Source organism: Chrysemys picta, chromosome 18, assembly GCF_011386835.1.
Source record: "Chrysemys picta bellii isolate R12L10 chromosome 18, ASM1138683v2, whole genome shotgun sequence".
In the NCBI taxonomy this organism is placed as follows: Eukaryota; Metazoa; Chordata; order Testudines; family Emydidae; genus Chrysemys; species Chrysemys picta.
The window spans coordinates 24236416-24258583 of record NC_088808.1 but is presented as its reverse complement, the minus strand read 5'-3'; the positions used below and the strand labels follow the sequence as shown (position 1 = coordinate 24258583).

At 48.2% G+C, this 22168-nt stretch overlaps 2 protein-coding genes across 9 annotated transcripts in view; one reads left to right on the top strand and one right to left on the bottom strand.

The window, feature by feature from the left end:
- SCAI (suppressor of cancer cell invasion) overlaps positions 1 to 8528 on the bottom strand; it is a 93942-nt gene extending 85414 nt beyond the window's left edge. For 3 of the 8 annotated variants that reach the window (XR_010593571.1, XM_065572005.1, XM_065572006.1), the window contains exons 1-2: positions 8364 to 8494; positions 7252 to 7302 (exon numbers count right to left, since the gene is read on the bottom strand). Coding sequence is in view for 4 of the 8 variants with exons in the window: in XM_065572005.1 (XP_065428077.1) it covers positions 7252 to 7302; positions 8364 to 8410 (98 nt within the window). In the remaining 4 variants the exon portion in view is untranslated. Of the gene's footprint in view, positions 1 to 4631; positions 4824 to 7251; positions 7303 to 8357 lie in introns of all 8 variants that reach the window. The other 5 variants (XM_005279401.5, XM_042854428.2, XM_024108999.3 and 2 more) reach the window with 4 other exon arrangements.
- Positions 8529 to 11100: 2572 nt separating this feature from the next.
- On the top strand, positions 11101 to 13930 carry RPL35 (ribosomal protein L35). The gene is made up of 4 exons (XM_005279400.5): positions 11101 to 11241; positions 11669 to 11805; positions 12763 to 12844; positions 13707 to 13930. Exons 1-4 carry the CDS (start codon positions 11239 to 11241, stop codon positions 13854 to 13856), a joined length of 372 nt encoding a protein of 123 aa, XP_005279457.1. The 5' UTR covers positions 11101 to 11238; the 3' UTR covers positions 13857 to 13930.
- The last annotated feature ends 8238 nt before the right edge of the window (positions 13931 to 22168 follow it).

Sequence of the window (22168 nt, the reverse complement as noted above, 5' to 3'; positions counted from 1 at the left end):
TCTTATTTTCTACATTAATTTTTACTTGTGATGCATGTCGAGCTCTCTTTGGATGGTAATTAGAATCAATGAAAATACACAAAAACTTTTAATTATTTAAATAAACTACCTTAAATATGCTGCACATATAGAAAAGGTTTATCAAAACAAGCTTTGTATTTAAAATTACCCGATATAGTAATACTTCCTTTTGTTTATCTGTAGTGAATTGAACTGATTCTTCCTGGTCACCATGTCCTTCTAGATTTTAGAACAGTTCAATATCCCCAGCTCTGCCCCAACCAATTGTGTGACCTGGAGTCATTTCTCGGTCTCATTTTCCCGGTCTATAAGATGGTGATAGTAATCACCTACCTCACAAAAAGGTAGCAAGGATAATACATCAGTGCAAGTAAGGCTTGCTGCACTTCTGTAATGTTGCATCCAAGGAACACAACATCATCGAACAACTTATAACCATCAGCCATGGGTAATACAAGATGCTTGATATGCTGATTCTCTTAGTTACTATAATCAGAAATGCCAAGTTAACTGTTTAATACATCAGAGTGTTAGTTATACACCTGTACCTAGAATGTGGAGAACAGCACACATGGATAAAACAAACACAGTCACTGAGAAGCTAGTACAAGCGTGAATCTGTCCAAGCAGCTTTAATCATTCTGAGCCCATTATGCTGTATTTTAGGTTATTAATAGTGCATTCACATTTACCTATTTCTAAAAAAAGCATTCTGCAAGAAGATCCAAATGAGAATTCAGCTTTTCTATTTAAAAAGAGAAAAAAAAAAAAAAAAATCTTACTGGCCAGGTCATTCTGAACAGCAACTGCCTCCCCGGGCTATTTCATCACAAGTGTTCCATTTAAATCCGCGCGCAAGCATCAGAGCTCTCCTGCTTCACAAGTAAACATGAGCTCAAGTTTCCAGAAAAACACCCAAGAGACAGTGTCTTGAAGAATGCAAGACTCACCCTTAGCAGGTGGAGTCTCTCACCTGTGCAGCACATGCTGGTTTGTTTATTTTGCTATAACTCAAGACCTGCCAGAAACTGCATGAGCATGGCTCCTTTCTAAATTTCTTCCCTTTCTCACTCACTGAAGAGGGCTGTCAAGAGGACCTGCAGCACCCCCTCCAACATGACACTTTGCATCACATTCCCACCCCAGAGCTGATTCTAACCAAGATCCAGCATCCCCACAGCTCACTCACCTGATCTTATTTGTCCCAAGATAAGTTGTGGCTGGGCCTAACTTGCCTCTTATGGGTTTCCATATTTTAATTAATCTAATTTCAAGAATGGAGAGTCAGCTCTAGAATTTCAGCCTCAACTAAGTCTCCACACCCTGGCCTGTTGGAAGTCAGGTCCTTTCTGGACTGGTTTTCCTCTAGAATGAAATTAAATTGCCTACAATACTACATCCTCTCGCTTCCCATGCAAGGATTTAGCCAGCTCCCTTCCATACACTTTCTCTTCCTTACATTGCTGCCTCTGGCAATTTGTTCCACATTAGTCCAGACTGTGCACTCCACGCTCTCCCATTCACTGCAGCTCATGACCCCTTTTCTATCTTGAATACAAGAGGCAAAGTCCAAAGATGTCCCCACAGCAGGTTCCCTGCTCTTCCCTCATACCAAATTAATTACCAGCATGTTAATAAAAACAAATCAGTCACTGAAGCAGCCAGCTTCTGGATCAGAGGCCTAGGAAGCCTCAGTGGATGGTTCAAAGGAGATCTGGGGTTTTAAAATACATTGATTTAGGATGTTCTTACTGAAAATGGTTGGAAAGGAGTGTGCTGCCCTGTCACCAGCAATTTGACCACAAGCATTGTAAGTGCCATACCACATCCAATGCTGCACTATGTTAGTAATTTAAGTTACATCCTAATATCTTTAGGACAGGAACCATCTCATGTGTTCATGCAGCATCTAATGCAACAAGGTACCAACCCATGACTGGCGCTCTTAGCATTTATGATTATTGGTATTACAGTAGAGCCTAACTTAGGATGCTGGCAAGTGAAAGAAAGAAAAGAATGTCTGAGCAATCTAGTCTGCGAAAAACCAACACCATCCTCTGTTGAAGACTGATGTGCCAAGGTATTTACATTTCACAAACTGAACTATTCTGTGGTTTTTTTGCAGCGAAGTGTCAGTAGTGAATTTTGCCACATACTCAAGAAAACACACAAGCCACAAGATCACAGCAGTAGTCTTAAACAAACCACTACTCTGCTCAGGTCTGGAGCACTCCCTGAAACCAGGGAGTGAAGGGGGAACAGGCTAGAAGGCAGACAGGTGGCTGAAGTACAGCAAGGGTTGAGTACGTTAAAGTGACAAACCACCACAATGCAGCCTTAGAGCTCAATACAGTCCATGGGGCTTTATGGACAGTCTCTACAGCCTAAACAGCACGCCCAGTTCAACCCACACAGGCAAGCAGAGCTAGAGCAAGACAAATCAGATCTCAGATCTCTCCCTCCGCATTAGAGATGGGGGGGAGGGGTCACAGTCAGTTCTATTTTATGCACATTAGGTGGCAAGTTGCCAACAACTGTTGGGTGAGCCAATTCTGGGCCCCTTGAACTAAGCCATCACCTAAAGCAGTGTGGAAAAGCACATGCCTCTCACATGAGCCAAGTTCCTGGAAAGCATCTGAGTTACAGGATAGGTTTTTTTGCTTCCTCAGAAAGCTACTGACGGTTTAACCCTTTGATATACAGACACCAGTTCAATCCAGAGACGCTGCAATAATACCACATACTGCTAATGCTGCTTAGATCATTAGGAAATGTACTCACAGCAAGTTGGATTATTGCCTAGATAGCCCAAGTGGGACATCAGGCCAGCTCCTGAACTAGAGGGCAGTAATCATATCATCCTACATCTTGTTAGCATTCTCAGCAAGGGTGTTGGTGGCTGCCTTCCAACTGGAACTGTACTCCATTAAGACAGGAGAAGACAGTACAAGCTCAAAGAGAGCCATCAGATTGGTTTGCTGCCCTCCCTCCAGGTCAGAGAGGAGAGAAAGTAATGCATGAGAATCATGTGCAGAGTATATCAGTGTCCTGGAGATTCACTCTCCAGATCAGAAATCATTTCTAGACCAATTCTTTACCACCAAGCAGGGAAATCCTTATGATTGCAGAAGCTGGAGCACAGGGAAGGTTTAATTACATCACGAAATTCAGTGTCTGGTCTTTGTTCTATTACAATAACAGTAATAATTAACAAGACTTCAAAAGAGAGTCTCCCCACTGAGACTTTTTGGGATCACATTCTTCCCTTTCTGCCCAACATCCTGCAGGAACCAGACTGAATCCAATTACAGGACCCTACTGGGCTCCCTTGGCATATGTAAATAGCTAGGTAATGTTTATGTAGGCAGCTAATTAGCACACTTTATGGAAGCAGACCTCTGCTTGACCCTCTGTGCTTCTCCCACACACACACTCAGACCATCCTTTTATGCTGCCCCCTTGTGCCAGAACAAGTAGGCTAAGGACAGAGAAGTACAGTGGGTTGCTTGTACTGGACACCCCCAGAGCGGAGCTTGCATACTCATGGCAAGTAACCTATGAGGACTCTGGGGGCACCTTAAAGGCTAACAGATTTATTTGGGCATAAGCTTTCCTGGGTAAAAAACCCACTTCTTCAGATGCAATGCAGTGGGTTTTTTACCCACGAAAGCTTATGCCCAAATAAATCTGTTAGCCTTTTAGGTGCCACCGGACTCCTTGTTGTTTTTGTGGATACAGACTAACATGGCTACCCCTCTTATACAAGTAACCTTTGTTACAGACCCAAGACCTGATTTCTGCAACAATCATGATTTCCAGAGAAATGAATAGGGGGAGTTTTGCCTGCACAGCCCTGATTTCCTTCCATCAGTGTTTTCTCTAGGGCACTGCGAAGAGTGCCACACCACATCCACAATACAGCTTTTTGATTTTACTTCACTGTTCATTTTAAAGTACAACATTAGACAGTGGTTAATTTTAAACATTTGCGAACTAGCCTCCTCTCAGGAGATTTCAGACTCTTTCATACTGGAATTCCTCTCCCACTGCCTCATGTCCCCACGCATAACAGATGAGCCAGCAAAATGATGAATCCAGATTATCAAATTCATACCACACACAGAGTACGATTCTCCTCTTTTACTCTAGAGGAAGTCACAATTCCATTAAAGTCAGTGGAACTAAACCAGTGTAAAAGTGGTGTACAGTGCGAGCAGAAGTCGTGCGGCGGTGACCCCCAATCATAGACCAGAGCCCCACTAGCAAGACAAAAATTTGCAGTTTGGTATGCATGGAGATCATCACTCTTAAGTGTCTAACATTTCAGTGGTACATTTATATAGCACAGCCCTCTGGCCAAGAGTTATTTTTCCAATGCTGTTTTTCAGACAAAGTGTTTTTAGAACTGAAACAGGTTGCAAACTCCTTAGCTCAGGGACTCTGTCTCCCTATTTGTCTGTAAAGCACTTGGCAAACTTTGGATGCTTTATAAATAATAGCAATGTAGAAACAGACAACATAATTCAAATACGGTACCCATTTCTCCCTCCAACTGCTATAGGCTTATATCATTGTTATATTATATATCATTATATCAATATAGATCTGACCTTTCACGTGAGGTGTTGGGAACATGAACAGGGTGTCATTATCTTCACATGTCTCTACAGTTACAGCTTAACCAAGTTAGTTGTCTCGGTGAGGGAAGGGAGGAAGGCTTCCCATATTTAGTTGGGAAATTGATTTTCAGTAGAATTCCAGCAGTTTCCAGCAAAGACCAATATTACAATAGCTGGTTTTCTCTGTAACACAATTTGAGAGACAAAACTTTCAGATTCTCCTTTCCTCACAAATGGTTTATGTAAAAAGATCCTCATTTTCTGTAGTGTAGTAGCTGGCTGCTGTAGTTGTGTATCCTATCTGCATTATTTTGGCAGCCCTGACTGATAGAGAATGATGCTCTTGCTTGTCATTAAGTGACTCAATGTTTGTTCCAATTAAAATAAAATACTGCTTGGCTTACAAAGACTCCCCAAACCATTCAAAGAGTGGGGGCAGGCCAGGAAGGAGCGGGCCGATTAATCTCAGATAAAAATTAAATGTCTTTTTCCACAAATCTAATCTACAGTCAGGTGTGATGCTAAGGTTCCTAATCACTTACGCATTCAATGGACTGAGCAATGAAAGTTACAACTCTGATGCAACTGTGTTCATGTAAGGTCAGTAAACGCACTCAAGAGTAGCTGCTTCTGTAAACCACTGTGCCTGTCTCTACACTAGGATATGTTTGCTAAAATTCCCCATGACTGCCATTACCATTTCAGCTTTGTTGCTGGTAGCACTGGTGAGAGAGACAGTGCAGACAGGGGGTTCCTGGGTACGCAGAGGTTTTAATTGCTATATTGTTTAACCAAGCACAGAGCAGGCCTATATGGCAAGGCATTTAGAATGCCAGCAGCTGTCTGCCCCCAATCTATAGGAGGGCTCCTACCAGTGGAACTGAAATTATGTTAACTACATTAGGAAATTTTTACTACATTTCCTTAGTGGAGACAAGTCCTAAGTATAAGACTCAAGTAAGAACTAGCCCCCAAAGCTTTTTACCACTGCAACTCAACAGACTTTGGTGGAGTAACTTCCTATTCTCAATGGCAGGAGATCAGAGTCAGACCCTTGGATCAATGGAGTTTGGACTGAGTCAAGTGTTCAGGATCAAGCCCTTCGTCACCACTATTCTTACAGTAAGTAAGGGAGAGAGAGAGAAGCAATAACATTGCACAACACAAAACTATTAACAAGCTTATTTATAAATATTTCTGTTTGTGAATAAAATTCTCAACCCATACGTGCAGCTTTTCCATCTCCCTTGCCCATCCAAATCTCTCTCCACACACTAAGGAAGTGAACTTTGCTGAACTGACTTTGTCCATCTGTACTGCCTAGCCCCAAAACCCATTGGGCATCCTTATCAACTGATGAAAATGGAATTCGTTTTAATAGCCCTTAAGGCACAGCAGTACTGCAGGAGTTCAAAGCACGAACAGCAGACACAGGAGGAAGAAAGCAAGTAAGGGGCCCCTAAACTTTTTCCATAGGGTGGCCCACACCTTAGTAGAGACACTGTCTCTAAGACAACCTCCCTTCCAATTCATTGTGGCACAAACTATCTGCTCTGCTACTTGCCTTCACATGACATTCCTGGGAGATCCACAGCAGCTACTTGCATATAAAAAATTAGGAAATTATTTGTGGCCTCTTTTAATGCAATTTAACAGATGGAAAAGGAAATGGGCCAGCACCACTCACTCTATAATAATCAGTCTGGAGACAGCAGGAATAAAATATTTACACACAAAGATCTCATGCATGTCAGTATTCGGACTGTTGTGTATGTTTCCCATTGTCAAACCTTCCCCCCTACAAAACACTAACACTTTTAGACTCCTGCTGTCAGAGGCTGTAACAAAGCAGAAACCATCAAGTGAAAAGAGCCATGAAGCCCACACTGAACCAGACAGAATCTGTAGAATATTCCAGACTAATAACAGAATCCCCTTCCCTCTCCTCAGAAATTACATGTTGAGAGCAAGGGAAAACTAGCCTCCAAAAAGGTGGCTAGGTGCACAGAACAAGGCAGCAGCAGAGATTTGCAGACATTTCTCTTCTCCTGAATAAACAGACACAGAAACTTCCATGCTAAATGCAAGCAAAGGCATCTCCCTATTGGCACCTCCAGAGATATATACATATGGAGTGGGAAAGAAAACCCCTGTTGCCTTTAGAATCACTTCTATGGTTCTTAGATACTCAAGATCTTCTCAAGCAAAGAATTGATTTTCTCCTATGTGTGTTTTTCTATCACCTGCATTAGGTACATACACTACAATGCACTATCTGCCTTGGTCTGCAGCTTTGACACCATTTTACAATCCCCCCACCCTCTCCTAGGAAATTCACAGACATGTCACTTGGCTAGGGGAAGCCAGGGTCTCTTGAGCTAACAGAGCAGTTCATTTTTTGACTGCACACACTGGGACACAACTCCCCTTGATTTCAATGTGCTTCGCTCCTGCTTACAGCAACTGAGCTGAGACTGATCTTGTAGCAGGAGGCTCTGTAGAAGTGTCTGTGAGAGCAATGAGGCACAGTGTGGAAGAAGGTCTATTTTGCCTATCCACAGAGTCAGCCATCACCAAAGTAAAGGAGGGGGATGGGAAATCACCATCTTACCTGGATTTCCGTTTGCGAGAAGGCTTCTCCACCAGGCCTGTTGTTCTGGAGGTGGGAAAGAGAAAGAAGGCAGTGACCTGGGGGGCCAGGGAAACGAGCACCAGGAAGGGCAGAAGGGAAACAGGCTCCAGGCAACACACTCCAGGGTGCGCCCTGCCCTCCCTGGCATCGTTCAGCACTGGGTAGGCTCTGAGCACGGGCCCGGTCCCCAGGAGCTCACGGATGAGGGAGTCCAGGGGGGCTGATGAGGCGGGGGGGGGGGGGAAGGAGGGGGGTACCGGGCAAGGCACAGGGAATAGGGCACCGCAGGGGGCCCTGCACAGGGCAGCGGGAGCTCGGGGCAGGAGGGACAGAGCGGGGGTAAGAGTGGCGGGGGAGCAGGTGGGGGGCCAGGCGGGGGTCCCGGGCCGTTACGGGGGGGGAGGAGAGGCGGGGGTTACGGGTCGGGGGGGGAGGCGGGGGTCCCGGGCCGTTACGGGGGGGAGGAGAGTCGGGGGTTACGAGGCGGGGGGGGGGGAGGCGGGGGTCCCGGGCCGTTACGGGGGGGAGGAGAGGCGGGGGTTACGGGGCGGGGGTCCCGGGCCGTTACAGGGCGGGGGGAGGAGAGGCGGGGGTATACAGGGCGGGGGGGCGGGGGTCCCGGGCCGTTACAGGGCGGGGGGAGGAGAGGCGGGGGTTACAGGGCGGGGGGGGGCGGTGGTCCCGGGCCGTTACGGGGGGGAGGAGGAGAGGCGGGGGTTACGGGGCGGGGGGGGGAGGTGGGGGTCCCGAGCCGTTACGGGGGGGGAGGAGAGGCGGGGGTTACGGGGCGGGGGGGGGGAGGTGGGGGTCCCGAGCCGTTACGGGGGGGGAGGAGAGGCGGGGGTTACGGGGCGGTGGGGGTCCCGAGCCGTTACGGGGGGGGAGGAGAGGCGGGGGTTACGGGGCGGGGATCCCGGGCTGTTACAGGGCGGGGGGAGGAGAGGCGGGGGTTACGGGGCGGGGGAGGGGAAGGAGAGGCGGGGGGCCATGCCGGGGGGGGGGGGGGGGCTTTACGCGCTTTTCCTGCCGCCGGGCCGGAGACGCCCCCCCCTCGTGCGCGCGCACTCGCACTCGGCGCCCCTCACCTGGAGGCCGGGCCAGTGCGGGGCAGGCGCTGCCGGGCGGCTCCTCTCACCATCCGCGCCGCCTCCGCCAGCTCCGCGGCGAAGCTGCTCCTACCGCTAGCGCTGCCGCTCGGTGCCAGGGGAGCGCGGATGCCGCCTCACACTAGTCTGGGAGGCGGACTTGCCCCGCCCTTTCCAGGTTCTAATTGGCTCGTCGCTCGGCGAGGAGGCGACTCCGCTCTCTGACTGGCTGCAGCCCCCGTCACTCTCATGCCATCTCCCCAGCAGTATAGGTTGAAACCGCGAGTATGGCTCTTGCTGCTTAGATACGGACAGGGGCGGCTGTGCGGGAGGCAGGGGCGCCACCGTGTGGGGAGGGGAAGAACTGCACCTGGAGTCTGCCCACACCGGGGGGCTGCCTGATCCCTATTGCTCAAGAAAGACTCACGCAACCAGCTGGAAAATTTTATTTATCGTGTGCATAGTCGTCTAGCCAAGCGATGGCATCTTCCGTGGCATGATGCGGTTCTTTTAGTCCACCACTGCTAGTCAGCAGGCATTCATCGGCAATGTGCATTGTCTGTGTTGCCCACAGCTGCACAAAGGCTGTCACAACGGCCCCAGCGATGCTGGTTGGCTGCACAGAGATCTTGCCCGGTCCGGAACCTCTTCAACAGGGACCATTGGTGATGGGGCAGGTCAAAACCAGGAGGGCAAATTGTGGGGTAGGTGTTGAGGGACTGGTTGGGGATTATAACAGATATACATTCCTCTCGCTAGAGTGTTTCCGCCCTAAAAGCCTGGCATGGCGGATGAGACCATAATGCGCAACGTGACAGCAAATGTTCAGCTGGTGGTTTTAAAAGGTCATTGTGCAACAGCAGGCTTGGGTTGGTGTGTACTTCCTCCAGTAACTTGCCAGTGGCAACCTCTCATCTGATATGAGGAGGAGCAATATTGCTCAGACCTGGAAGCCATGGGAGTGGAGTCAGACGCAGGGTGCCGGAGATAATATGCATGGCAGCATGTAACTGCATATCCACCAGTTTGGTGTGTGACGATCGATTCCGAATTGGTTTGTAGTACGAGGTGGCAAGAGCTGACGTCCGCGAAGTTGGAGCACAAGCACCCCATGATGAACCTGCCAATTTGCTAAGAAGATTATTGTGCATCTTAACTTTAGCTGCTGTCTTCTTCAGGTGGGCATGGTAACTCAGTGTGTGGTCTAAGGTCACGCGGAGATAGACTGGTTCTACTTCATGCTTCATCTTTTGGCTATTCAGATAATTTTAAACATTCAGTTCTCGGGTTGCTCTGGCATGATGAAGATGGCACAAACTGGATACTGTTTTTATGACGCTTGTCAAATGCACAAATACAAACTGAGAAAATAGATTTTTCTCTGATCTCTGTTACATCAACCTAAAGCTTCAATCTCGCAATTGGATCCATGCAGGTAGATCCTGTACCCATGAGGAGACCCTTGGTCTACCCATCTGGAAATATCTGCAGGTTCAGGGCCTCAGATGTCCCATTAATAATAGGAGGAACACCATTTTCAGAAAGAAGCATGATTTTCAAGTTGACACTACCCAGTTAAGATGGGGCAGCATTACCACAGTGATGACATTCATGGATTTTAGCATTTTAATTGTCTTTACAGCAGGTCACATCAGTGCCTTGCACAGTATCCTCAGACAGCATTAACCTCTTACTCTCTAAGGCCCTAAAGATCAGGTCTGATTATCAGCCAGGCATTATAACATGGAATGTTACAGAGCAGTAGTTATGATACATGTATCTTGAGAGCTACTGTTACCTATTACATTAGATACAGGGCCGGCTCCAGGCACCAGCTTCTCAAGCAGCTGCTTGGGGCGGCCGCTCCGGAGAGGGGCAGCAGGTCCAGGTATTCGACGGCAATTTGGCGGACGGTCCCTCACTCCGCCTGGGAGTGAAGGACCTCCCGCCGAATTGCCGCAGCAGATCGCAATCGCAGCTTTTTTTAGATCGCAATCGCAGCTTTTTGTTTGTTTGTTTGTTTTTTGGTTTTGGCTGCTTGGGGCGGCCAAAACCCTGGAGCCGGCCCTGATTAGATACCCACAGATCAATCCGAGTATAAGGGCTGGTCTACACTATGGGGAGAGATCGATCTAAGTTATGCAACTTCAGCTACGTGAATAACGTAGTAAGTAGATCTAAGTACGCAATGCAGTAAGTAGATCTAAGTACGTCGACTTCAGCTACGTGAATAACGTAGCTGTAGTCGACGTACTTAGATCTACTTACTGCATTGTCTTCACTGTGCTGTGTTGCCGGGAGACGCTCTCCCATCGATTCCCCTTGTGCTTCTTGTTGAGGTGGAGTACTGGAGTCGGCACTAGAGCGATCGGCGGTTGATTTATCGCGTCTATACTAGACACGATAAAGTGACCCTCGCTGGATTGATCGCTGCCCGTGGCTAGTGTAGACATGCCCTAAGAGACACAGGACCTGATCATGCAAGGGATCCATGCAAAGCCCCATTGAAGCCCTGGGTCTGCCGATATGCAGAGCCACTGCAGAATCCCAGCCTCATGCAATATAATTACTTGGTCGTTACTATACTTATTATATTGGTTGATTTTATGATAATGGCAGCAATTGCTAGGATTGCTATACAGTAACATCAGGGCATAGATGAACGAATTCTAGGGCCAGCAGCCCCAGAACTCCCACCCGTCCCCTCTGGCTGTACCATTGCGCTGCGAGTCTGCAGGGGGCGAGTTGCAGTGCGCCGGCTCCTCCCATCACCCCTGCACTGTGAGACCGGATTGGTTGATTCCCGCCCAGTCAGGCTCTTTCGCGTTCTAACTTCTGGCCTCGCTCGGCTTCCGTCCTTTCGCTCCGAGCCGCTGCCGACATGGTGAGTAGATTCAGCGGCCGGGACCCCTCGCGCTGTAATCCGGAGCCATCCGCGGGGAGAGGCGGCCCCCGGAGGGCGGGAGGGCCCCTAGGCCCGGCCGGTCCCCCCGAGGCTCGGCTACTCCCTCGCGCGGGAGCGAGGGCTGCCGGCACAGGCCGGGGCCGCGGAGACTGCGGGGCTGACGCTGGGGCTCGGCCGCGCTGGATGCCCTGGGCTCCGAGGGGCGGGCTGGGGGGATCGGGCCCGGGGGCGGGCTGGGGGCAGCCGGCTGAGGGCTGGGCTCGGGGGGGGCGGCGGGACCGGGGGCGGGCTGGGGGGGCGGCGGGCCCGGGCCTGGCTGTGAGGCGGCAGCCGGCTGGGTTCTAAGGGCTGGGCTCGGGGGAGACGGGCGGCCGGGTTCTGAGCGGGCTCTCGCTCTCCTGGGCAGGCGAAGATCAAGGCCCGTGACCTGCGAGGGAAGAAGAAGGAGGAGCTGCTGAAGCAGCTGGATGACCTGAAGGTGGAGCTGTCCCAGCTGCGGGTGGCCAAGGTGACTGGCGGAGCCGCCTCCAAGCTGTCCAAGATGTAAGTCCAAGCCCCGGGGGACGCTCGCTCTGCTGCGCTCCCACTTAGGGGCCTGGCCGTGAGCCTGCGGGGGGAGTGGGGGGCTATCAGAGCTCCCGCCTCTGTCTCGCAGTGCTGTCCCTCCAGGTGGGGAATCTCCAGGGCCCCTGGCTCCAGGGTTACTTTAGCCTACAGGTGCTTCAGCCCTCATCTAACCCCAGCCATAGGCTACGCTGTGGGCACACACTAAGCCTGTTGCAAGGGGAAGGGAGCATTACTTGCCTCCTTGCCTGAGGAGGTTGTGAAGGGTAGGATTGTAACAGGGTTTAAAAGAGAACTGGATACATTCATGGAGATTGTCCATTAATGGCTATTAGGCAGGATGGGTAAGGAATGGTGTCCCTAGTCTCTGTTTGTCAGAGGGTGGAGAGACGGCAGGAGAGAGATCACTTGATCATTGCCTGTTAGGTTCACTCCCTCTGGGGCACCTGGCATTGGCCACTGTCGGCAGACAGGCTACTGGGCTGGATGGACCTTTGGTCTGACCCGGTACGGCCATTCTTATGTACTACTTACAACTGATATCGCTGTAACAGTTTCTTCACCTAATATAGACAGGCTGCTTCTTGTTGATATGGCACATTTGAGATATATGATGTAGCAATACCATCCTTGTCCTGAGAGTAGGTAGCATTGAAGAGAAGCAAGGGGGGCAGAGGAGGAAACAAATGTGGACTAGACAGGAGAAAAGGAGTTAGTTTAGTGTTTGGGTAGAGGGGAAGCTCCAGGGTGGTAAGATTCTAATTGTTAAAGAAGAGTAAAATGACTACTATGTCTTGAATATAGTAAGAAATAATTCTCGAGTAGTGCCTCCGTTATCCCAATTCTATGGTTCCTCTTACATATTTTGTAAAGTACTTGCCAGTTTTAAGCCTTTTATTGTCTGTGTTTTGAGGCCAGTTTCTTTACTCTCTGCAGCCGGGTTGTCCGCAAATCCATTGCCAGAGTGCTGACTGTCATCAACCAGACCCAGAAAGAGAACCTGAGGAAATTTTATAAAGTAAGTCCAAACTTTCTACTTTGTTAGGCCCTACCCTACATTCCTTTCTGGACATTTTGAGATATGTGGATAGAATTGTGAGGCAAGAGACCCAGCTAGTTGCAAGAATAATTCTGCAAATGAGATTTTGTTTCAAATGTTCTAATCCTGGGAAAAGTATAACCTTAATCTCATATTATAATGGTCCCTTTTCAAAATACTGTTTATTGCAAGACTAACACCCAGCACTGCTCTGAATTGAGTAGATGCAGTGTGAATCTGTTCTTGCTAAAGGATTCTTCTACTGGACAGCATGTAACTCTGTTATCTGGCTTTGTGTGCTTTCCAGTAGGCACAGATCTAAGTGCTCTGTTGGAAAATACGTTCGTAAAGATTAGCAGTCTTGAGGGATGAAGTCACTGAGAACACTGGAACAGGTTTTTTCCCCATAGCAGTGTGTTATTTCTCATGGGCCACGTTCTTTGCTGTACACCAGGATTATCTAGAGCAGGTGACCAAGTGTATACTTCCAGAGGTACTGGCAGACTCCTGGGATTAATAAAATCAGGAATCACCCAACTTTAGGCTGCAGTCCTGTCTGGTAAAACTGCTGGTAGTGACTGATGGTTGGTACCCTCCCAGCTGTTGAGTAGTGTAAAGCCATTTCCTAGTGGAGAAAGTGTGTCATAGGCACGAACTGCATAGGGAAGTTTTAGCCCCTGCTCTCCATGCAGTACCAACAGGCAGGACAGCTTTCTGTACTTGTACACACCCAGATCCTTTGCAGATTACTGAACAGCGTGGATGCAGTGGCAAGGGTAAAGTCTGCTTAAAACAACACACAACCACTTTTGAGGCTTATTTGTTGTTTTTTTGAAAACAGGGCAAAAAGTACAAGCCTCTTGACCTACGGCCGAAGAAGACTCGTGCCATGCGCCGCAGATTAAATAAGTACGAAGAAAGTTTGAAGACCAAAAAACAGCAGCGAAAAGAGCGCCTGTACCCTGTCCGGAAGTTTGCTGTTAAGGCATAAACCTTTTGCATACTATGGATCTGTCTATATTGGCCAGCTTTTTCTCATTAAACATCAAGTTGTTTGGAAACTGACAGGCATAGATACTTGTTTTATAGAGTGGATTTGGTTCAGAACTCATAACACTGTATGGAGGGAAACGATTCAGTTAGAGATCATGAGAGCTTTGTTAGTGTAGCGTGGAAGATGCTAAAATTAATTTGTCACCATTTGCATTATAAAACTGTTTAGTTTTCTGTGGTGTCCTCTATAAAGAACATGCTAATGTTTTAGGCAAACATGAGTCTTCGCAAATATCTGAATCCACTAAGCTTTTAAGTTTTGGGGCAGAAGTATTTAACTTCTGGCGTCTCAAAGTGAATTAGTGTGTGTCCAGTAGTTGAGAGGATTTTCTATTTTAAGATTTTTCTCTGGTGTCAGTAACTGCAGGATCTGATCGCTGTACCGGTAAATTAGCATAGTGAGGTCCCTTCTTCTCTCTGCCTCTTTTGCCAGAGCTTATTTTGAGCAGTGACTGTAGAGCTGGAACGCCTTACTGTTATTGCTCAGATGAACCCCAGTATATCCAGTAAAAATATCTCTACAGCCATTTTTGATGATATCTGTCACTAAACCATTTGGCATACAATTGCTGCTTAAAAATTACTAGCATTATTAGTAATGCTTAGGCTATTATGTGGAGATTCACCTCACTTTCAACAGGTGCTCAAGTGTGGCTTGAAAGCTTATTGCAATCTTAATCTTGATTTCAGAGGATTGGCCACCCTCTGAAATGGAATTGAGAGAGCACTGCATGCTGCTGAGGATTTATAGCTCAAGAGGTGGTTTTATTACAAGCATGGAGGGCTCCTTTTGCGCCTGACAAATTGTCAACGCTGCTCTTGGCTGTGCAGAACTTACCCCTACTTTGTGCTTCTGTTGTGTGAAGGTGGGACAGTCTGGGTTGAGCTTTCTGCACTGATGTATCAGCAGAAACTTGAGTTATCTATGCCTGATATTCCAGAATATTCACTACAGTTACTTTCTCAGTGTAATACTTTTATATAAAGACCTCATCAGTTAGCAGGTATGCTTGTCTCCAGTGAGACCAAAAAATCATGGGCATGTAGGTGGTTCTGAAAACTAGATTCCCTTACTTATTAAATCATAGCCTTACTCATCACAGGTATTTTTAGTAAAAGCCATGGACAACAAACAAAAACAAAAGAAACAAAAAAAATCCCAGCTCACGATCTATCCATGACTTAAATCATAAATACCCCTGATTGAATCTTGGGGGGGGAGGCAGCCCTGGGGTCAGCTACGCTGGCGCTACAGAGGTCGCAGGAAGTCACAGAATCTGTGACTTCCACAACCTCCGTGACAGAGAGCTCTACTTATGAGACCTGTTTGCAGGCTCCTTTCAGTCCCATTGTTGGTTCATAGTGCCTGTGGAGCTAAGATGTATGGCCTCCACTACTAGTCAGTGACACTACAGCCACAGGACTTTTGTACAAAGCTTTCAGCTGCATGTTGGAAGACAGCAAGGTGGCCTTTTGTACAACGGTATGTACAAAATCACAGTAATATGAAGATTGTGTTTTTTATGGTGCAATGCAGCTTTCAAGATGTGACAGTTCCCTTCTCCAGCAGATAGCAGGCATCACCTCAAAGGCCAGTGTCATGGTAGCCTGCACCCATAAAGAGGTATAGCATACTTCCTTACTGATTAGGTTTCTTGTTTGAATAACCCATGCTGTTCTACATTATTACCAGTACTTGGATATGATCAGGCTCCCTTCCACTCAGTACCCAGGCTTCATTTATAGGTGGGCTAAAGAGCCATGCAAATTCCCACACTTCCACCTGTAAACCAGCCAGTTAAAGAGACCCAACCAAGCATGCTTTCCTACAATGCTTATTTTTCTCCTGTAGAGTTTTCTGCAGAGCCAGAGCACTGAGCCGTAGCTGCTATTGGATGGGTTCCCTTCAGCTGTAACATAGTGAAGCGTTTCAAGCTGCTATTTAAATAATGCAGCACCAATAGTGTGCAGTCTGTGTTGGATCTCATTAGTTTCTTTATCCCTTGAGGGAGGTGTCACAGGTTGCATTTCTCCACGCCATGTTTCATGTTGCAAGCCATCCTCACACACACTCTTGCATAAGTTCACCAGTGTGCTTTATTTAGAGTGGCTTGTATAGTTGTCCTCATAGCGAAAGGATTTACCCAACCTCCACCCTAGGCCCAGGACAGTGGGGCTGGAGATGGGAGAAGAGATCTGGGCTTCTTTAGTCATTCTTTTCCTCTCCCTTTCTGTATCCTTAACCCTCTCCAGCTCGTGAGCTGAACTCCCTTGTTAACTGGCTAAGCACCCATCTCCCAGTTTAACCCATAGGGGGAAATCTTACAGTGCTACTCATACTCTGTCACAAGGGCTGAGCCACCTCCTAGTGAATTCAACGGAAAGATTCTCTTTAATACATGCTGCTCACACTAGTTCTGAAGGATTCATAGGCTGGAATAAATTCTAACTAGGGTAAAGGCTTGTCTCGGGTGTGCTAAAATCCATGCCAAGGTTACTGCACTATCCCCCACCACTGCATTATGGTATCACCCTGTTAGGTGGCTACAGCTACTCTATTCTTTAACATGGGAAGGAGCCCTGCCGTAATAGCTGCTAATCTCACATCTGAGCAGGGAGACTGGGATTTGATTTTGCCTTATTGTACTGTGCCTGGGCCAGAGTACCTGTTTTATAAAACATCCTATATGTGCACAATAAAATAATGTTAATGATAAACCATAACAGCTAAGTAATCTAGAGAGGAGTCTAGTAGTTCTTACCAGCATTCCTGCTACAGCGAAGCAAACATAGCTAATATTGCCCTGATGTCCTAGTTGGGGTTTGTCTTGATTTTTGTAGGGAAATTCCAGACTATCAAGAAAAGAAAACAACACAAGTTCATGGTGGTAATGCAAATGAACATCTAAAAATTTCTGAATGCAATTCAAGCCTCAGAAGGGTGCACTCTTGGCTAAATGGCTTGGACATTAAGGTTGTCAGATCCCCTAGCGATGAGCACAGCATAAATGCCTACCTGGATAGAATCTTCTATTTGAAAGGTCTCATCATGTTATAAGTCACTAACATATCATTCACATGGCAGTAGCTAGAAGATGACAGGACAGTGAGGTCTAGTTACCAGATATGGAGTATTCAGTGAAAAGTCACAACTTTGCATATCGTCATCATGCCCCATGAAAAGCCTCAACATCTGGCCTAATTGGAGGGACAAAAAGTGAACAGCAGTTGGAAATCTCTCTCTCTCTCTAACCCTTCTAAGCTATAAGTCAGAAGACTAGCTTCCCCTCCCCCAGGGTTTGCTGGTCCTTGCAAATTCCTGCAGTTTTACAGGCAGTTAAATAGCACCTCATGCTACACTTTCAGAGATGTTCCTTATGCCTCTGTGAAACTGACATCAGAACAGGTCAGAGGATGCTCAGCAGGGCCTCTAGCAGGTCTTCTAGTCCAACCCTATACTGTGAGGGGATTCTGTTGCTGTGCAGAGGACTTACATTTGCTTTCAGTGCATTAAGCAGCCATTTAAATTAGCAGAAGAAACAATGTTAATGCTCTGAATTGAAGGGGCAGGAAAATGCTGTTTCCTTCCTTGGACACAGGAAAAAGAGTACTCACCACTACTTTAACACCATCTGCAAAAATGAAGCCTCTTCCCTGGCTTTTGGGTGTTAAACATGCATGGAACGCAGGAATCTCCAAGAGTCAGCGGGAGTGCCTGCTTCACCTGAGTGTCCCACAGGACAGCCATGTGGTCCCAGGCCCCTGACAGACGCTGCTTGGAATCAAGGCTGAAGCATACAGTCTCCACACTTGCAGTGACCTGGAAAATACCAAGTGGGCAACTGTGTGTGAAATGTAACAAACCAGACAGTGTCACATTCATGAAGAGAAGGGGCTGTGAATGGCCCTAGCACAGGGATACAGTTGAGGCTGCTAACTGACAGCTTTGTATTAGCTCGACAGTGTTGCATTAATTAACCATGCTAATGCCACGTGAAATCTAAAGCCCTACAGTGTGTGAGGCAGCTGTGTGCCCCCTCGCTGTCTGGTGATGAGTGCATCTGAGCAGAGCCACTCCAGCTGCCCTAGGGCTTTGCTTTCCAGATCTCTGTCCCGTCAAACACGTGTGTTCACATAGGAGAGGGAATCCTTCCATCTATCTGCTGCAATACTCCTCCCTCTCTTGGCTCTGCTAAGCCATCCCTGCCAGGGCTGGCATTCATTCCTGGCTCAGAGAGAATGCTAGAGAACATGCTCAGGTTTTGTCTTTGGCTTTGAAAGTGTTTTCAAAACATGATTGCAGGAAGAAGCCCTTTTCCCATCTACCTAGAAGAGCTTTCCCCCTTCTTTGAATGGTTCACTTCCACACTCCTCTGACCTACCTACCATCCTATTGTAACCCTCAGCAGCCGGGAGGGCTGGGCCTGATTCTGCCCATAGTTACACAGTGGCAATTCTTACTGAAATCAACAGGGATCTGAGAGCTTGGGCCCACAGGGTTTATTCTCTTATCAGATCAGCTCCCTGCCCTTTTGCTGTAGCCTTTGGTCACAGATGTCCCTGTCTGACGCTGGCAGCCTGGCTCTGTTGCACACACACCTTTCTGCACAGGGAGGCGATCAGCAGTTGCTGTTTCTCACACTGAACCATGCAGTTATGTGAGGTGCTGGCAAAGAGGGTGGAGTCAGGCAAGAACCTGCAGTCTTTCACTGGCCCTAGAGAGAGTGTAGAAAGAGGGGTATAGCTGAAGGGGTGCATGTCTCAGTCCAGAGGGCCCACAGTGTTGCTCACAGATTGGGCAAGCTCATCTTTAAAATGAAGAGTGGACTTGGAGACTACAAGTCCCAGCATGCAATGCTACATCTCAGTCCAGGCAGTGACCTCTCACACCTGAAATCTCTACATGCTGCACCTGGTATTCAAGGAGACTCTGGCTGCAGACTTCTCGGTTCCATCCAAAGCAAGGTGCAGCTCTCCAGCCCCTTGTAAATTCTTGCTGCAGGCCCCAGCAGACACACTCCTGGGTTAGTCCATTCTTGCTCCTGAATTGTTAAATTTCATAGGTGCCTGGCAGGTCAGACTGCAATCAACACAGCCAAGCCATCCTTTGTTTAACAATGAAAATTAAAGCCAAGGAAGAGGAGAAAGCAAAGGAAAATACCCCTGGATGGAGAGCCCCTTATATCTTTCCTCTAAAGCTGTAAGCTGGGTGGCGTGGACTGCATACCCCCAGGACAATGTATGGCCTGGCTAGACCAGTGACAGCTGACGCCAGGGTGAACTGACCCCACTTCAGCACTGGGCCCTCTAACATGTTAGCATTTTGGGGGGGATAGGCTGGCTCTAAAGGAGACATTTGCTTCATGGCATGGTCAACCGTTTGGCCACACCTTAATACTAATCCTCACTATCTTCATGGGCAGTAGGTAGGTATCGGGGCTACAGTACTGTCCACCAATAATACCCCTTTTAACACCACTAATGGTCCTAGTGTGGCTAGGCCCTGAGGGATAGAGAGTCAATGCCAGAGGCAGCAGCCTGACTTTCAGACACTAGTCCACTGCCTCCATATTACAGGGACGTGCTGGCATTTGATTTCACGGAGCAGCTCTCCAGTTCTGGAGTTCCACAGGAAGAGTGCTGTCACTGGAGCCGGTCAGCGGAGAAAGCACAGGCATTGACCTGGAGAAACAACGGTCGCTGGATTTCCTTTAGCTACTCACAGAGAGGAGACACAGGCCTGGGAAGGACAGCTTGCAGGTGGAGAGAGGGAGCCGGGGACCATCTGGGTCTACCCCAGAAGTAGAGGGGTTCTCCCTGGGGGGGGGGGGTCTGCAGTAAGAGGAAGTGGAGTGAGGGCAGGAGCAGGCCGGTCAGTGTTTCTGCCCCATAGCCAACTTGGCTGCAGCCATCTGAGAGGGATGTCTGCTGCAGGGCAATCTTGGAAAACCGGGAACATTGACACTGAACAATTTCATCTGGGGCCCTGGACTCCTCCCCTTCATGGGCTCACAGAGGCCAGAGTAGAAGGCCAGTTAATCCCCCTCAGTCCATCCCATGGGACCAGGACTGGACTCTTCTACTTCACTAAGGTTTGTTATGGACACAGTGAGATTTGTCACCAGAGCAAAGCCAACTGGTTCCCTCAGCTGCTTTTGCCTCTAGTTGTCAGAGTGACCCTCGCACCAGCTGGATAAGAACAATCCTAGCCCCAAAGAACCACTGAGAGCTGACTGGCCACATGGAGTATCAGACCTTCCTACAGGTGTCTCTGGCCACAGCCTTGCCCTTCCATCAGTTCCTCGCAGCCACAGAAGAACTTCACCTCAAAGGGCCCCTACCTCTGTGTCACATTCATTCAGATTAGCGTAAACAAGCAAACCAGGCTGATTGCAGTCCATGGACAACCAAGCCAGGCCATATACAGCCCACGTAACTCAGGACTTGCCTCGCCTTTGTGCCTCACAAATTAGGTTACATCCATCACTGCAAAACGTTCTGAGAGATTCCCCCACATCTTAGCCTGGACTGGCAGGGCTGGCTGGCTTGGTGGGAAAGCCAATTTTGCTCAGCTGTCAGTCTGTGCTGTCCCCCCATCCTGCTCTCTGTGTTGGGGTGGGGCTTGCTGCTGTTTCTCAGCATACGCAATAGCCTCTTTCAGGAGGCCCAGAGCTGATCTGGGGCAGCTCATGTTTGGAAATGGTTCTTGTTGCTGTGTGCAGAGGCAGGCTGGCTGTCTCTGTAGTTACAGGGGAGCGAGTTTGCATTCCTCTACAACCCAGCTGGTAGATTAGCAACTCCAGGTTGCCTTCCCCTCTCATTTTAGAAAAGCACCTTCAGAGTTTTGATTCCCACAGAAAGCTGCCAGTTGGAGAATGTCATTATATAGACAACTCCTGGCTGCACGTTAGTCTGCCCAAACCATAAATAGGTTTTCATTCTTGGAGTAGTTCTGACTGACAGCTGTGTCCAGGATCAGGTGAACGTACGTATTCAGAACCTCCATACATCTGAGAGTGAATCAGTTTGATCACATTAATCCTTTGCACTTTTGCAGTAGTGAATGGACAAAAGCCTGGCCCTGCTGAAGTCAATGGCAGAATTCCCATTACACCTACTGCTTGTAAAGCACTCAGATCCTTGGTTTGAAGGTGCATGGCTTGGTGGATTAAGTACAGCACTAGGAGACTGGCTTCACCAGTATGGCTGTGGAAAGGTAATTTTGCCTCACTGCTCCTCAACTTCCCCATGTGTAGGATGAGGCTAATGCTGTCTGTAGCAGGGAGCCATCTCTGGGCACCCCCTCGTGGGCCAACATGGCCCTGCAGGCACACTGCCCCCAGTTCTCTCAGGGCCTGAGAAAAACTCACCCCAGGCCAGAGCACTTTAAACCAAGATTCCCCCTCCCCTGTACTTTTGTGGGATATAATTAATTCATGTTGCAACAAATCAATTTTCTCCTTTACCCCTCAAGTCCAGCCCCCTGTTCACAGGGGTTCAGGGATCCTATAGGCCTCTTTCTAGAGCACGGGTAGGCAACCTGTGGCACGCAAGCTGATTTTCAGTGGTACTCACACTGCCCGGGTCCTGGCCACCAGTCTGGGGGGCTCTGCATTTTAATTTAATTTTAAATGAAGCTTCTTAAACATTTTAAAAACCTTATTTACTTTACATACAACAATAGTTTAGTTATATATTATAGACTTATAGAAAGAGACCTACTAAAAACATTAAAATGTATTACTGGCACATGAAACCTTAAATTAGAGTGAATAAATGAAGACTTGGCACACCACTTATGAAAGGCTGCCGACCCCTGTTCTAGAGTCTATGAAAAAGAATTCCCAGTGGCTTCTACCCTTAAGCTAAGAATCCCACAGCACTCTTTGTGGGGTCTCTGCTGAAAATTCAGGTCAGCTGCAACCCTCACTCAGCTTCTCCAGGTTACCCCCTTTCAACCCAAAGAACTGCTCTGCGTAAGCTCAAAAGTGTCTCTCTTACCCACCAAAGCTGGGCAAATAAAAGACACAATGACCACCACCTCTCCTCCTCCTTGCCTCTCTATGCAGCTAGGACAGGCCACACCTTAGCCAACCCTTTCTACTCTTCTTTTGCCTTTCCAAAGGCCTCCTTCTCATTTATCTCCACGTTTGGATTGATTTAACCACATGACTCCCCTGTCATGTGGCTATGCCAATTTTCCTCACCTGGGCGGAGGCCTGAACGAGTCACAGGTGGGGCTGGAGCCAT